This window comes from Episyrphus balteatus, chromosome 4, assembly GCF_945859705.1.
Source record: "Episyrphus balteatus chromosome 4, idEpiBalt1.1, whole genome shotgun sequence".
Taxonomy (NCBI): domain Eukaryota; kingdom Metazoa; phylum Arthropoda; class Insecta; order Diptera; family Syrphidae; genus Episyrphus; species Episyrphus balteatus.
This window is the reverse complement of record NC_079137.1, coordinates 11,068,280-11,086,269: the sequence shown is the minus strand read 5'-3', so window position 1 is coordinate 11,086,269 and position 17,990 is coordinate 11,068,280. Positions and strand designations below refer to the sequence as shown.

Here is a 17,990-nt window from a genome sequence, read left to right as displayed (position 1 = left end):
TTCCGGAAATTCCAAACGAAAGGTAAAAGTTTTTTATGTGATTTAGGAATGTCCTTACAAGACAACAATAGTTCACCTCAAATTGCTCGCTAGAGAAGAATTAATTTACCATAAGAATTTTATTTTAGGTACTTTATGTGATGAGGACACATTAGTGTGGGTCCATCCTGAAAGGACACTGGACCTGTAGAATGGGAAATGTGGTTCCATAGTCAGAGTTAAGTCAGATTCGATGAAATTTTAGAATATCGTAGTCCAAAATGTCCTGATATCTGCTCTCTTGATATCTTTATGTACCCTTTTTCCCTCTTTGACCGGTTTTTATGGATGTAAGCATGTATGTATATTCCCTTATAACTTCTATATTTTCAATTATAATTTGATAAATAAGGTATTTTTAGAAACGTGTTTTTTGACCACTTGTTATAGGCTATATAAAGTCCTATAACTAGTCCTGGGACTAGGGGCAAAAGTCATGAACCAAAAACTTTGTATTTGATTTCCAGTAGCTTAACAAATACTTTATCTATCTAAAACCCCAAACATTTTTAAAAAAGAAAATAAGTTCAAAAACTAAAATCTTGATAGTTAATAATTTTTACCACTAGAGGGCTTCATATTTAAGAAACGTTTATAGCCTATAACATACGGACAAGCGAGACATTTTTGGTGGTACCTCATTTGTTAAAATATGATAAGTAGTTTAGAAGTTATGGGGAAACAAACATTCTTAAAAACCTAAAAAACATAAGCCTTTAGTGGTTCTCTGTGTTCAAACGCTAATTTCTTACTTTCAACAATTTTCAAGTGTAGGTTTTTTGGTGTCGAACTTGTGCCTTAGCTGAGAGAGAAGAGTCATACTTTCTCCAACCGTTATGTTTTAACAATAAAACCATATGAGGTAGGTACAAATTTGCATGCACGTGTTGACGAAAATTTAACTAAAATCCAAACAAAAACCACAAATTAATCACATTAACTTAAGAGTGTTAAACTGACACAAGCTTTGGTACCTCCCTGACTAAATATGATTTAATGATCATTAACTGGTCTAAAATTAAACTCTTTCTACTTAATATTCAAATTTCAAATATTCAGGTTTTGTGATCAAAAATTTGACTAATTTGATTAATTCGAACAATAAAAATTGTATACAAAACAGAATTAACAGTTATAATCAAGTTTGTTTGGGTTTTTATTTTTATAATTCAAGTATCTAGAGAATAATACAAAATTTAAATTTTAAATTACGATGGGGAAGACCTAAAACGTGCAAATTTAAGCTTCGATTAACATATTTTGTGATCAAATTTTCTACGCATTTATGATTTAATAGTTTTGTGGTTTGTGGAATATGTTGGTTTGGGGCTAATAGCTAAACGTGCCAAACGACTTGACCACAAAATATTAAATTGAAAATAAAATATCAGCAAGTTTTTGTTGATGATGTGCCAAAATTTGCATTAGGTACGAGTATTATGCTTTGAGTCAATGATTGGTATAAACAAAAGAATAATTTATTGAAGCCGCACGCGCTCATGAATGTGGTGAATAAATTCAGATTTGGAAACAAAATATCTCAGCAAATTAGTAGGTAAAAAGAAAAACAACAGCAAATCGGTATCGGAGAATTGGTATAAACTGGTCGAAAACTCCTTAAAAGTACATATAAAATGAAAATTTTAATTAATTTAAGGAGCTATTCTACCCAGTATTTGTGTGTATTGTATATATTCGATAACTGGTATAAATTAATTCCATACACCTTACTCCGAATTTAAATTTTTCAACGTTCTAACGAACACATTCCTAGCTGTCATCAAAAGAAAAATACAAAAACTGGTATAATAGTTTGCTTATTGGTATAAACTGGTCTAAAAAAAACACAAAATAGTATCAAAACATCAATTTTATAAAAAATAATTAATACAATTCGTATATCTTACACATTTGATGTAAAAAACACACTTTTTGCATTTTTCAGTTTAGTTTCTAGACTGGTATAAAAAGAACTAATGACCAGCGGTACATATTTCAAACACCTTTTAAAAGAAATTTTGAATTTCTTTTAGACCAAGGTATACATTCGGCCACAACACAAGCAAAAATAACAGAAATTCTATTATTTATAATCTAATTGGTATAAACTGGTCTAAGAAACATAATTTAAGTGCAAAAGTGTCCAAAAAAAAATTGCATTATGAAAAGGAAAAAAAACTGAATTCTTTTCACTAGACCAATAGTCCGACGAAGAAATGTGAGCTAGAGAGATACAAAAGTATAAATAATGACTGGTATAAACTGGTCTAATTTTTGAAATAAAACAAATCATTAACTTATAACTTAAATTGTATTTATTTGGTACTTAATCATCATGATGGTGATGATGATGTCTACGTCCGCCTTCATAACCACCTCCATATCCTCCGCCATAACCTTGATTATAACCACCGCCATAGCCGCCTGGATAACCTCCATAACCACCTTGATATCCGCCTGGATAACCGCCACCAAATCCACCGCCTGGATATCCTCCATAACCATTTCCATATTGATTACCACCTAATCCACCTAATCCACCTCCAAATAGTTGCCCTAATCCTTGTAGAAGCTGTCTTCGTGGACGGTTTAACACTGTATCAGCATGAACATACGCCAACAAAATAGCCATACTGACAAGGAATATTACAATACTGCGCATGGTTGTTTTCCTTAATTTATATTTTTTGCTTCTCGAAATTAACACTTTGACTGTCGAAATTCAACTGATTTAAAAATTATCACCTAAAATGACTTTATACTTAAAAAATTGAACCGAATATTTTAGAAATGACATTTTATATAAATAAAACCTGCGCCTGCGGTGGCGGCTGAAATTGTGACTTGTGTTAATGGGTTATTCTCCCCTCCCCTCCCTCACATTTCTCCAAATAGAATCTTTGTTGATTTTGCATAAATAATTATCTTCGAATTCGAACATGAGAAGATAACTTGTTATGAGCAAAATGATGAAATGCTAATTTCTGAATCAACGTTGAATAGATTTAATTTTGGTACAAGTCTTGAAGCTTAACAAATATGTGTTGAATATTTTAGAAGAAGGAAAAAAGTGCGTAAGAGTTTTTTTTGTTTATAATTTGAATACAAAATTTGAATTTTTTAACTGAAACGTTTGAGTAAAAAATAGTTTCACCTATTCTTGTCTTTTATTGAAAAATAGGGTAAATTCGTTTAGTTCGTGCTTATGAATCGCAAAGTAGAAAAAACAATGAAGGGTTTTTAACTTATTGAGATTTTGATATTTGTTCATCTGTTTCAGCTAATAAGTTATAAACTACATACTTATAAGGTTTTTAGTTTATAAACGCCAAAAAACTAGTTACTATTTTAAATAGCCCCTTGAAGTAGGTAGGTATGCTTCGTTATTAGTATCTTTCATGTTTTTCTCCATACTGTTTAAGTGTTTATGGAATACCAATTTTTGACGCTGGATTATTTTCAGTTCAACTTAATTCAATTTAAATTCACATCTATAATATTAACATTCCATGTTAGTATTTCAGTATGTCAGTATTTCTCTTAGCCCTGATAGTCCAGACAAATTAGACATTCAACGCAGAAGTAATTCGCATAGAGCTGAAAATTGGAACAGAGCATTTAAATTTTAAATGTCGATTAAAGTAAAATGTCAAAAGTCCCCAAAAGTCCCAAGTGTGCATAAAAAGTTATTCAAGTTTTAATGCCGAAAATTTAGGTTTTTTATACATATAGTCTAAGAGCCCAGAGCAGATTTTGGGAGTTTTTGGATAACCGAAAATGGGTCATATGTATGTGTAGGTAATAGCGTCCTGATGAAGAATTCGAAAGTCTGGCAGGTTTATTTCACGGCATTCTATGGTTTATGGGGAGTTGAAAAATGCGTTTTTTCCGATTTTTGTGTCGAGTATATAACCACTTTAATTCATATAGAGCCGATAGAGGGCGATACCTTGATTGCAAAAAGTTCGGTCCCAGACGTTTTATTCGCGGCATTACCCTTGCCAGACGTCCTTGAAGATTCGCGAAATAGCGATTTTCATACAAAAGTCAGAAAACTATTTTTTGCAAGATATATAACCGTCTGGTGGTACCTATTAAAAAATCACCACTACCCCCTGATAGAAAATAAATTAGTGCCAGACGTTTTAACCACGGCATTACCCCCGCCAGACGTCTTTGAAGAGTCGCGAAATGGCGATTTTCATACAAAAGTCAGAATATTATTTTTTGCAAGATGTATAACCGTTTGGTGGTACCTTTTAAAAAATCACCACTACCCCCTGATAGAAAATAAATTAGTGCCAGACGTTTTAACCACGGCATTACCCCCGCCAGACGTCTTTGAAGAGTCGCGAAATGGCGATTTTCATACAAAAGTCAGAATATTATTTTTTGCAAGATGTATAACCGTTTGGTGGTACCTTTTAAAAAATCACCACTACCCCCTGATAGAAAATAAATTAGTGCCAGACGTTTTAACCACGGCATTACCCCCGCCAGACGTCTTTGAAGAGTCGCGAAATGGCGATTTTCATACAAAAGTCAGAATATTATTTTTTGCAAGATGTATAACCGTTTGGTGGTACCTTTTAAAAAATCACCACTACCCCCTGATAGAAAATAAATTAGTGCCAGACGTTTTAACCACGGCATTACCCCCGCCAGACGTCTTTGAAGAGTCGCGAAATGGCGATTTTCATACAAAAGTCAGAATATTATTTTTTGCAAGATGTATAACCGTCTGGTGGTACCTTTTAAAAAATCACCACTACCCATTGATAGAAAATAAATTAGTCCCAGACGTTTCAATCACTTCATTACCCCCACCAGACGTCTTTGAAGAGTCGCGAAATGGCGATTTTCATACAAAAGTCAGAATATTATTTTTTGCAAGATGTATAACCGTCTGGTGGTACCTTTTAAAAAATTACCACTACCCATTGATAGAAAATAAATTAGTCCCAGACGTTTCAACCACGGCATTACCCCCACCAGACGTTCTTGAACAGTCCCGAAATAGCGACTTTTGTATGAAAATCGCCATTTCGCGACTCTTCAAAGACGTCTGGCGGGGGTAATGCCGTGGTTAAAACGTCTGGCACTAATTTATTTTCTATCAGGGGGTAGTGGTGATTTTTTAATAGGTACCACCAGACGGTTATATATCTTGCAAAAAATAGTTTTCTGACTTTTGTATGAAAATCGCTATTTCGCGAATCTTCAAGGACGTCTGGCAAGGGTAATGCCGCGAATAAAACGTCTGGGACCGAACTTTTTGCAATCAAGGTATCGCCCTCTATCAGCTCTATATGAATTAAAGTGGTTATATACTCGACACAAAAATCGGAAAAAATGCATTTTTCAACTCCCCATAAACCATAGAATGCCGTGAAATAAACCTGCCAGACTTTCGAATTCTTCATCAGGACGCTATTACCTACACATACATATGACTCGTTTTCGGTTATCCAAAAACTCCCAAAATCTGCTCTGGGCTCTCGGTCTAATAACATTGAAACGGGAGAAGCTATCAAAAAAGGATATAAATGACTTGCAGGTTTTTGTAATTCCCTAAAAAAAATGTTTTGACATTTTTTTTTCTACGAGATATCGTTTAGAAGATATCGTGGTTTTAAAACGCGTCAAATCGTCGCCCTAGTATTGAAGTGCCGTATATGCCATTTTTACATTTTTGGGAAATCGCATTTAAGATAATTGCGAAAGAACTAACCGCTGGTATTTTTTGATATTTTAGTATGATATATAATTAAAATGTGTCTTTTATATACATGTTATTGAACATCTGCAATTCGTTTAGTTTTCAAAATATTTAAATTTTTGTCCAAAATGAGTTTGCCGTATGCGCCATGAAAATCAGAAGTTTCTTTTCATATTACACGTACGTCAAAAAAAAAAACATAACGTACGTCTAAACAATTCTCAAAATTTTCTTACATTGCATGAAAAATTTGACGTAAATGCCAAAATTTCTTGTTTTTGTCAAAACAATAGTGAATATCTCGGCAAACGGATAGCAGATTTGAAAAGAGCAACTTCGAAAACATAAGACTGCATACTTAGTTCAAAAAATGCAATTTGGCGTATACGATACGCGACGAAATGTTGAAAATATCGGTTTTATTTTCTATAACTCTTAAACTATGAGTCCTGTCAAAATACCTATATTTTTAACTCGTATCATATTCTACAACGCATTCCAGAAAATAGCTGAAGATATGCTTTAGGGGACTTTTGACATTTTGCTTTAATCGACATTTAAATGCTCTGTACCAATTTTCAGTCCTATGCGAATTATTTCTGGGTTTGCCCTTTTTTATGTTTATTTTGTCTGGACTATGATTTTTCAATCGTAAGTTAAATTATGAGAAAAATAATATCAAAATAAAATAAAATATACGACTAGGTCGCACGTACTTGCTCTTATAATAACAAATACGTTAATATAAGCTTACCAATGGATTTGGTAAAAAATTAAAATTAAAAAAATAATGTAGGTACAAACTAATTTTTTTTTTTTTTGAAAATTTTATCTTTAAACGAGATATGCGTAAATAGCCAAAATGTCCGTTTTCGCAAAAAAAAAATGACAACCCCATATTTTCACTATCCGAGTTGAACTAAAACGTAGTATACATATGTACACAAAATTTAATCGAAATCCGTAGAGCAGTTTTCGAGAAAATTGCAATAACTCAAAAATTTTTTATGGGAAGTACCTACACTTTTTAAGTGAGATATTCAAAAAAAATGTACGACAGGGGTCGCACGTACTTGCTCTTATGGTAAAAGTAACTTTAACATTAAATATTTTTTGTTTAGCAATATGAGCTTTTATAACACTGTGTTACAAAAACAAGGTTTCAAAAAATACGCGGGCGGAGACCTATCAGGTTTTGTAGAGCTAGTCGCACTGATTATGAAACGGTATTTAAAAAGTCCCTCAAACCCCCAAAATCTGGAGTTAGGGGTAAAAAACGTTTTTTTGGACCTTCACCCATTGAAAAAATTCTAGCTTCGTCAAATTTGTCTCCGCTCGCGTATATTTTGAGTGTTACACATTGTAATTAATTAAACACCGTTTTAAATGATCTTTTACACAATAAAAGAGTCCTTCGAAAAAAATTTCGAAAATCGTTAGAGCCGTTTAAAAAAAAAAATAATTAGTAAAATAAAAAAGTTAGTATTCCATTTTTAAGGAAATATTATTTAACACATAAAAACAAAGTTTTAATAAAATTCATCAACCCGTTTAAAAAAAAAATGATTTTTCAAAAAAAAATTTCAAATATTTTTAAAAATCCAAAAATGTGTCTTTTGTAAATTTTATAAAATTTTTGTATTACGTATATTTTAATGTTTCTCTATACAAATTTTGACTAAAATCTGATTTGTTATTTTAGAGAAATTCATAAATAAAAAATAACGGTACAATAAATATTTTTTTCTATGTGTAGGTAACACTAAAAAGAAAAATTTAACCAAAATCGTAAGAGCTGTTTTTGAAATAAATTAACTTTTCTATGTCCGTTATATGACAGATACCGTTAGTTTTCGTACAAAAAAAAATTTCAATTTGTTGTTTAGGGAATCACCCAAAACTATTTACTACCAAGTTTAAAGCCAATAGCTCCAGTAGTTTAGGCCGTAGCTCGAGGTGCAGCAAGACAGAATTGCCGGGCCCACTTTTTGGCATTCTCAATCATCGAAATGGTATGGAAAATTGTTAGCTCGAGTTCGAGCACCTATATCGCAAGTAAAAACTGTTCAATTCTATGGCACACCGCGCATTTGCGCGCTTTGACTTTTTTTCTTACAAAAATAATTTTTTTTTATTTCCTATTTTTGTTTTAATCGAAACGAATAAAAGTTATTGCTTATTACACATCAATATAGTAATTCTTGTAGTAGAACATTAAGAATATCCTTCAAGGCCATAAACTTAAGATGAACGAAGAGAAAACAGAAAACCAGTTTCTAGACAAAATTTTGCTAGCAAGAATGTATGAATGAAAACAAAGCTCAAAAACTAAAATTTTAGAAAGGATGGGAATCAATATTTTTAAAGTACCTATTTTTTTTTTAATTTAAATTCTCTTGGAGTTAACATTTTTTAGTAAAATACAAATTGAAACGCTGCTATAGCTTAAAACAATTTTGTTGTATTTTTCATGACTTTGCATGTAGAAACCATACAACAAATACACAGTCTTTAAAGAGCGAACGCTTCCAACAAAAAAGCACTTTGTCAAATTTAATGATAAGTAGTTTAGTACTCGTAGGTGTGAAGTAGCGAATGTACATTTCAAACCTGATAATTAATTCTTTTTACACACTGCCATAGCACAAGCTTTAGCTGAGATGAAAATATATATAAATATCATTTCCGGTGCACACTTTTCTGCAATACACTTATTTCTTCTTTTTTATTGAAAGAAAACACCATTTTAAAATTATATAATTGATTCTTATATTTATCAGTTCAATGTGAACATTTTGTTGATTTTTCTATTTATAACAATTTAACGACCATATCCAAATCCTGGTCCACCAAAACCACCACCTCCATATCCAGGTTGAACACCATAGCCGCCATATCCTTGGCCAAAACCTGGACCACCGAAACCTTGACCACCAATACCTGGTGCTCCGTAACCACTGCCAAAACCAGGTCCAATACCACCGAAACCACCTGGTCTGCCGAAACCACCGCCAAACAATTGTCTCCGAACTCTTCTTGAAATTTCTGATTGGATTTGATCTTCACTAGCAGCAAAGACAGCTGCCATTAAGACAGCAAAAATTGACAATATCACAAAGGTACGCATTTTTTTCTTATAAATTATGCTCGAGAACTAAACACTACGAAGTTTACTATGAAACTAATAAGAATTCCACGATTCTGGTTTTATTTATATAAGAAATTAGCAATTCGGAAAAAAATTGTAATGAGTCAGAAAAAAAAATACTGGTAAAATGTAAACAAAAATTCATGGTTAAGAGATGGGTTTTTTGTATTTTATTAACCAGGTATAGGGCCAGACTATATACATAATTTTATTTAAACAATCTAGACAAGAATTGTAGGTACTTATATTACTTACAAAAACTGGGTTTTACATTTTTAATCGACGTGCCATTGATGAGTTAAATACTATTTTTTTTTTTAATTATAGTTAAAGCTCATCTTGAAGATATTAATGTTTACTAAACACTTGATTGACGTACGAATCATAGTATACAAATTATTTTGTTTTTTCTTCGATGATTGATAGAGTCGCAGTTAGAAGTACCTACCTATTTGCATCAAAAAAAACCTTACCATACACATCACTACTTCTGTTTAAAATTAGTAATTATTCAATAAAGTACAGTTTCTAATTGATTTCTATTTATTTTGGCGTATGCTTACTTTTAGACACAAAACACATTCGCGCTATGAACACATTAAAATGCGTAACTTAACTTTTTGCTTTGCTTTTCACCTTCTGAACCCTTACCAGCTCACATTTTTGCTGCATATTCCAATATCATAAATGTATTTATCTCGAAAATAAAAAAACATTTACAACAGTATAATAACGTTGTAATAACACATGAAAAACCGTTGTATGGCGTATGAGTGATTTTTTTTTTAACGAAATCGAAAAACTAAAACTTTCATAAGATTTCGTTCAGCGACTAGTAGCGGCCAATTTTTTTTGTTTTACAGAAACAAATATCCAGTTTAATTAAGTGCAAACCATTATTGAATAACATGTTATACTATATTAAAACCATTAAAACTTTAAAAAATCAAAGAAATAGGAAATAGCTATGCGCTGACCTACATACATATGTATTTGTTGGGGTGGATGTCAAAAATCGTGTTTTTTTACGATTTCTGTCAAAAGTAGATTTCCTATCGAAAAAAAGTTAAATACAAAAGTTGTAGGTAGTAAAAATGTCTACAACTTTTACTCACCCCAATTTTATATACGATTTTTTGAAGTTTTTTTAATTACCTTTTACAAAAAATGTTAAAAACTAATTTGTTATGTTTTCTATTTTTTTGAGCAAAAAGTTAATTTTTGGATTATTTTTTGGATTATTTTTGAATCAAAAAAGTTACCGAAAAAATTTTTTGTTTGTGGGCAATTTATTTTTCCCCTTTCATATACCATTTATCCTAAATTTTAACACCGCCCATATGCTGCTAATATTTTTTTTTTTTTTTTCAAAAATTATTGACACTGGTCTAAATTGAATCTTGTTGTTAAAGATGAAAACTCGACGTAATTGTTTTTTGTAATTGCAAAATAAACAATGAATAAACTGAGCCTATTTTCAAAAAAGGACAGCGATCACTTGGTTGCGACAAAATCTCGGTTATTATTTTTTAATTTTTTTTTATTTACAATTATAATAGAGTTTCGGCAAAAAGAGTCAAAAATATGGATGAAATGGTAAAAAAAAAGAGTAATGAGATTTTCAGAATCATCATTCTTTTGAATATCGGTTAATTTTTTCCATCGACAGTACTTTAAGAGCATTTCTGACAATTTTAGCTTCATTTAATTTTTTTTCGAATTCCAAAGTTATAGGCAGCGAAAAAAACTGAAAATTAGCGATCGACATACTTTTATTTTGATAAAAGTTTCAGTTCTACATCGTCGCGTCGGCAGCGAGCAGTTGGAGAGGTCTAAAGTCTAAAAGACTTTCTATTTCTTCCGAAAATTTGCTATAACGGTATTTGTAAAAAAAAATTAAAATGGCGTTTCGATATTTCTCGCAAAACGAAACGATTGCCAGAATTTTTTTCTGAAAATCGGTTCATTTCCCTGGCGCTGACTGAAGTCCAAAGTTTCAGACAAAATTTTTTAAAGGCCCGAAATACCCATATTATATAACAAATAACTTATCGGGAATTTGTTGGGAAGAAGCAATTGCCGATGGAAGAAGCGATTGTCTTGTCCGAAATTTAGCTAAACTAAAAAATGGACTACCTATATACTTTTTAACACAACTATCGTCGTTCTTTTTCTTTGAAAATCGGCTCAGTTTTAGGGCGTTGGTGGCCGTGGTAAAAATCTAGAGTTTCAGACGATTTAAGGGTATTTCTGACTGTTTTGGCCGATTTGTGACGGTTAATGAAAAAAAAAAAAAAAAAACTAAAAAATATCGTGACAATATTTTTTCAAGACGGAAACGATTGCCTTACTTTTTTTTTACAACAGGCAAATTGTCTGCAAATTTCAGGTCATACAAATGTCTATTTTTGAACTGTCTGTCAAGTAAAAAGTTATTTCACCTTCTTTTGATTGTTATAATTCGCATATGCATACATTTAAGATGGAGAAATGACCACCAGTAAATCAGTTGGAAGATCAAATAATAAGCATGATAGATAGTTTTAAGTTTCATAGGTAATCTTCCATATAAAAGATTCGAATAATTTTTTTACAGGATAAAAACGAAAACTGGCCAAAAAAGGAAAAATAAAGTTCAAATCTGAAATGTTAGAGAAGTTAAATTTAAATGATTTTGGAGTGACGATTTTGTCATAAAGTATTTACAAAGCTGCAGCTTTCTTTTATTTTGTTCGAGAATTTTGCTTCTATAGGGTAATATTTTCAATTTATTGAAACCTACATATAACTAGTGAACGAGCAAGACGCTTCAACAATACACCACTTTTTCATATTATGATAAGTAGTTTTCAAGCAGTGATGGAATAGATGAACATTTAAAACCATTATTTTTACATTGACCAAAACACAAGCCCTAGCTGCGGTGAAAAATAAATACCGCTTTTTTGTCTCACACACACTTTTTCTAATTTTTGTTGAATGAAAACACATTTTTTTAAATTAAATAATTGACTCTTATATTTATCAGTTCAATATGAACATTTTTTTTGGTATTGTTATATTTAACGGCCATATGCATTGCCATATCCTGGTCCAAAACCACCACCTCCATATCCTGGTTGCACACCATAGCCTCCTTGACCAAAACCTGGACCACCGAAACCTTGACCACCAATACCTGGTGCGCCATAACCACTGCCAAAACCAGTGCCAACACCTGGTGCACCGAAACCACCGCCAAGTCCTTGTCCACCGAAACCACTGCCAAGTCCTTGTCCTCCAAAGCCACTGTTAAGACCACCAAGAGGTCTTGCTCCACCGCCAATAACATTTGCAGCAGCTTGAGCTCCAGCGACAAGAGCTTGTCCTAATCCACCACCTCCACCGCCAATCAACTGTCTTCGGACTCTTCTTGAAATTTCCGATTGAATTTGATCTTCACTAGCAGCAAAGACGGTTGCCACTAAGACAGCAAAAATTGACAATATCACAAAAGTACGCATTTTAATCGTCGTCGTCTGTCTACTCGAGAAATGAACACTACGAAGTTAACTATGAAACTAATAAAAATTTCATGGTTTTTATTTTATTTATATAAGAAATTAACAAATTCTTAAAAAATGGTAATGAGTTCAAATAATACTGGTAAAAATATGTGGTTAAGAGATGGGTTTTATTTATTTTATTAACCAGGTAGGGCCAGATTATTTAATTTAATTTCCGTATATATAATGTTTATAGAACATCTATACGAGAACTAGTTTCAGTATTGTTATGGAAAAACACTGTAAAATTTAGAAGAATATTAATTATTTATTTTATTTTATTTGTTTATAATAATACGACATTGGCATTGAGTCTATCTTTGGATCAATTTGTCGCATCATTACGTCAGAGGTTAAAAAAAAACTAGTTTTTTTTTTTTTTTTAATAAGTCTATGAACTATTTTTTAGAGCAAATATTTAGCTTAAATATCGGTGAAAAAAACATTTTGAGATCACTTAGTTTTAGAACCTTTAAAGAATCTAATATAGTTCAAAAAGAAACGTAGAACTTCGGGGCTTGAGAAGTCGTGGTCAATAATGAACTAACATTATTTGTTGGTTCAAAATTTTGCACCAATACCAACTGGAGTATTACTTGAAATCTTGAAAGTTTCTGCAAATCTACTTTTTTTTTTTCAATATATAAAATGTCACGTTCTTTCGGTGGTTATAAGCTATAAAACGTTGTCTGAGATGTCACTTTCTAGTGGCAAATATTTTTTTTTTTTAATTATTTTAAATTTTATAAAGTGCTTGCAAAATGTAAGCATCAAGATGGTACCATATAAGAGAAAATGGCATAGGTTATACCCAGAGGTCAACTAATACACTGTTAAAAATGCATCATTTGACAGATTTTGTTAAGTAGTTCAGAAGTTATGAGGGAACATACACGAACCCATACATATTAGGGTGGGTCAAAAGAATCAAATTTCTTTTTTTTGATTCGGTACTCCGAAAAATCGATAGAACGTTTTAGCCCCTACAAGAATACGTCTTGCTAATTTGAAAATAATGAATTTTCAGTGAATTGGAAAATTTTTAAAAGTATAAAATGTTTTTATAATTTTTTTTTAACTTTGACCTCAAATATCTTTAGAATAGTTAGATGAATGAAAAAAGTTATCAAGACCTTTTTTGTGGAGCAATGAATTTCCTACAAGAATAGGTCTTGCGCGTTTGATTATTATAATTTTTCAATTTGTTACAAAATTAAGAACAAAAAATGAATTTTTAAAGATTTTCTCGATTTTTGGACCTCAAATATCTACTAAACGGTTAGATAAACGAAAAAAGTGTGCAAGGCCTTTTTTGTAGAGCGTTCAATTTCCTACAAGAATATGAAAAGAAACTTGCAAAAAAGTAAATTAATAAAAAAATGATTTTTTTTAGTAGAAGCTTGATGTAAAAATGGAAAATTGCGAAGCGGAGGACTTTCCCATTAATATAAAGATATATATTTGGTGTGTATATTCTAGAGGTGTCGATTTTTTGGAGTACCAAATCAAAAAAAAAAAGAATTTCGATTTTTTGACCCACCCTAATACAAATGTACTTTTGGTGATCACACTTAGAACTACTAACAACACAGTTCTACAACATACTAAGATTTCATCAAATCTGCTTGTACCTAACCACTTTTCATATACTACAGTTAATAGGTCTTTTGAGCTTATTTGACTCAACGACTAAACATTTTATGAGTGGAGAGCTTTTCAAGAGTACCTACAGTATCTAATCTATACTTCTTCTTGAAATAAGTTTCTGAAAGAGTAGTCCTCGGCACAGAAATGGTGTTTATTAAAACTGATAATCTACCAAAAAATTAACCGATCCACTAGAAATTGTGGCTGCCATGGCTCGTACCACCAAAGAGCACTTAAGAATCTGAAGATCGCCCAGAGTTCTCATGTCGTTCTACAGGCCACCAGAGGCCTTAAATAAATCTGATTTATTAGAGCATTTTCCTAATTTCTGATTTACCAGATCTCTTTCCTGCACTGCTAAGCACCACTAGACGCCACGTCAGGGGCGGACTGGCCCACCGGGCATTCTGGATTTTTCCCGGTAGGCCCTCGGGCAAGAAAACATTTCTTAAAAGCACTTGAAATTCCATTTTTAAATTCACTCACGTCATGCTTCAAATCGGTTTCTGGCCTTTTTAGTCAGTATAAATCTATTGTGCCCCTTATGGATCTTTCGAGACCTATAGAATTATGTTTGTGAGCCCCCTATGTATGTTTCGAGGCCCACAGAATTATGTTCGCGGCATTTAAGTCAACGTAGGCCTCCTATGGATCTTAATGGGCCTACCGAATTCTGTTTGTGGGCCCCCTATGGATTTTCAAAGGGCCCCATATGGATATTTCGAGGCCCACAAAATCATGTTTATGGCGTTTAAGTCAATGAAGGCCTCCTATGGATCTTTAGGGGCCCACCGAATTCTGTTTGTGGGTCCCCTATGGATTTTCAGGGGGCACCATATGGATCTTTCGAGGCCCACAGAATTATCTTTGTGACCTTTAAGTCAATGAAGGCCACCTATGGATCTTAATGGGCCTACCGAATTCTGTTTGTGGGCCCCCTATGGATTTTCAAAGGGTCCCATATGGATATTTCGAGGCCCACAAAATCATGTTTATGGCGTTTAAGTCAATGAAGGCCTCCTATGGATCTTTAGGGGCCTACCGAATTCTGTTTGTGGGCCCCCTATGGATTTTCAGGGGGCCATATATGGATCTTTCGAGGCCCACAGAATCATGTTTATGGCGTTTAAGTCAATGAAGGCCTCCTATGGATCTTTAGGGGCATACCGAATTCTGTTTGTGGGTCCCCTATGGATTTTCAGGGGGCCCCATATGGATCTTTCGAGGCACACAGAATCATGTTTATGGCGTTTAAGTCAATGAAGGCCTCCTATGGATCTTTAGGGGCCTACCGAATTCTGTTTGTGGGCCCCCTATGGATTTTCAGGGGGCCATATATGGATCTTTCGAGGCCCACAGAATCATGTTTATGGCGTTTAAGTCAATGAAGGCCTCCTATGGATCTTTAGGGGCCTACCGAATTCTGTTTGTGGGCCCCCTATAGATTTTCAGGGGGCCATATATGGATCTTTCGAGGCCCACAGAATCATGTTTATGGCGTTTAAGTCAATGAAGGCCTCCTATGGATCTTTAGGGGCATACCGAATTCTGTTTGTGGGTCCCCTATGGATTTTCAGGGGGCCTCCTATGGATCTTAATGGGCCTACCGAATTCTAATTGTGGGCCCCCTATGGATTTTCAGGGGGCCCCATATGGATCTTGCGAGGCCCACAGAATCATGTTTACGGCGTTTAAGTCAATGAAGGCCTCCTATGGATCTTTAGGGGCCTACCGTATTCTGTTTGTGGGCCCCCTATGGATTTTCAGGGGGCCCCATATGGATCTTGCGAGGCCCACAGAATCATGTTTATGGCGTTTAAGTCAATGAAGGCCTCCTATGGATATTTAGGGGCCTACCGAATTCTGTTTGTGGGCCCCCTATGGATTTTCAGGGGGCCCCATATAGATCTTGCTAGGCCCACAGAATCATGTTAATGGCGTTTAAGTCAATGAAGGCCTCCTATGGATCTTTAGGGGCCTACCGAATTCTGTTTGTGGGCCCCCTATGGATTTTCAGGGGGCCCCATATGGATCTTGCGAGGCCCACAGAATCATGTTTATGGCGTTTAAGTCAATGAAGGCCTCCTATGGATCTTTAGGGGCCTACCGAATTCTGTTTGTGGGCCCCATATGGATCTTTCGAGGCCCATGCAATTATCTTTATGGCCTTTAAGTCAATGAAGGCCTCCTATGGATCTTTGAAGGCCTACCGAATTCTGTTTGGGGGCCCTATATGAATCTTTCGAGGCAAAAAACAAAAAACAACAAAAACTTTATCTGTATAGATTTTTGAAAAATCCAGATAATTATCCAGATTTTACTCGATAAAAACAGTGGTGCCAAGGTACTTTATTTGTTGTGTTAAGCCTGAACTACATCAAAACACAAAGTCAAAAAAGTTCAAAAAAGTAAACACGATGTTTTTTCTTCTTCCCCCTAGTAGCTTGTTTGTATATCTCTCTTTCATTTTAAAAAAGTATTCGGTTCAAAAAGCTTGAACAAGACCAAGCTTTCGATTTTCACAAAGTTTTAAAAACAAATACACTGAAACAATATTTTATATCCTTTCCGTAAGCTCTTCGATCACATTGTTCCTGTCATTTTCCGAAAAAAAAAGCTCTTTTGACAAACGGGAAACCTACACTATCTCCAAAAAAAAATCTCAATCGGATAAAATCTCCAGAAAATTTTTGACCCCATGGACAAAATCTCCATGGGGAAAGGCATCCAATGGCCAAAATCTCCAATAAATAATTTTTTCTCCCATTTTCTCCGAATCCCCAAAAATCTCCAATTAGCAAAAACAAAAACGTAATAGAATGATAGAACAACCCTGTAAGTCAAAGTAAAATCAGAACTTAACACGACAATTTTAAAATCATAAAGGTTGCTCTATTACAACGGAACAGAAATTATGTAAACAACCGTGACTTGACAATGATTCTAATATACTGGAACAATGATTCTAATATACTGGAAGGATACAGCAAGTTGAACTTAGCATAATCTTTTGAAGCAAGTTATCACAGCTTACAAATAAATATGTGTAAAAATATGTCTTTCCAAAATGAAGATGCGCAAGTTGTGTATCAAGCAATCAAATCGCACGCGCGATTAAAACGTCCTTAAGTTACTTATTTTTTTTTCAAAATTATTTTTTTCTAGAAGATATTGAAAAAAGAAATTTATGATAAATATCTCCAAATCTTGCTTGTTTTTTCCAAAGTAATGAACGGTTTTTGAACCAAATTCCAGTTTGCGTCTTCTGTTTTTGACTTAAAAAAACCAACATATTACATATTATATTAAATTTAAAATTACTTTTTGGGAGTTTATAGCGAAAATAGTGATGAGTGTAGCTCAAAAACTAGACGTGATAGAATAAATCTGTAAACATGTCGCCTTGTCGCCTTGTCGCCATGTCGCCATGTCGCCTTGTCGCCATGTCGCCTGGTCGCCATGTCGCCTTGTCGCCATGTCGCCATGTCGCCATGTCGCCATGTCGCCATGTCGCCTTGTCGCCTTGTCGCCTTGTCGCCCTGTCGCCCTGTCGCCTTGTCGCCTTGCCGCCATGTCGCCTTGTCGCCATGTCGCCTTGTCGCCATGTCGCCTTGTCGCCATGTAGCCTTGTCGCCATGTCGCCTTGTCGCCATGTCGCCATGTAGCCTTGTCGCCATGTCGCCTTGTCGCCATGTCGCCTTGTCGCCATGTAGCCTTGTCGCCATGTCGCCTTGTCGCGCGCGCGATTTGATTGCTTGATACACAACTTACGCATCTGAAATTTTGGGATTTTCGCTCGGAGATTTTTTTTTTGAGATTTTTTCCTGGAGATTTTGTCTATACCCAGGTCTGTCTTGGGGATTTTGGCTTTGGGGATTTTCTCTTTGGGATT

General features: G+C 34.0%; 2 protein-coding genes across 2 annotated transcripts; both read right to left on the bottom strand.

Annotated features, from left to right (window-relative positions):
• Positions 1–2,365: 2,365 nt before the first annotated feature.
• LOC129918176 (uncharacterized) lies at positions 2,366–2,671 on the bottom strand. The gene has a single exon (XM_055998551.1). It carries the CDS (start codon positions 2,669–2,671, stop codon positions 2,366–2,368), a length of 306 nt encoding a protein of 101 aa, XP_055854526.1.
• Positions 2,672–11,968: 9,297 nt separating this feature from the next.
• LOC129918175 (acanthoscurrin-1-like) lies at positions 11,969–12,409 on the bottom strand. The gene has a single exon (XM_055998549.1). It carries the CDS (start codon positions 12,407–12,409, stop codon positions 11,969–11,971), a length of 441 nt encoding a protein of 146 aa, XP_055854524.1.
• Positions 12,410–17,990: the final 5,581 nt, after the last annotated feature.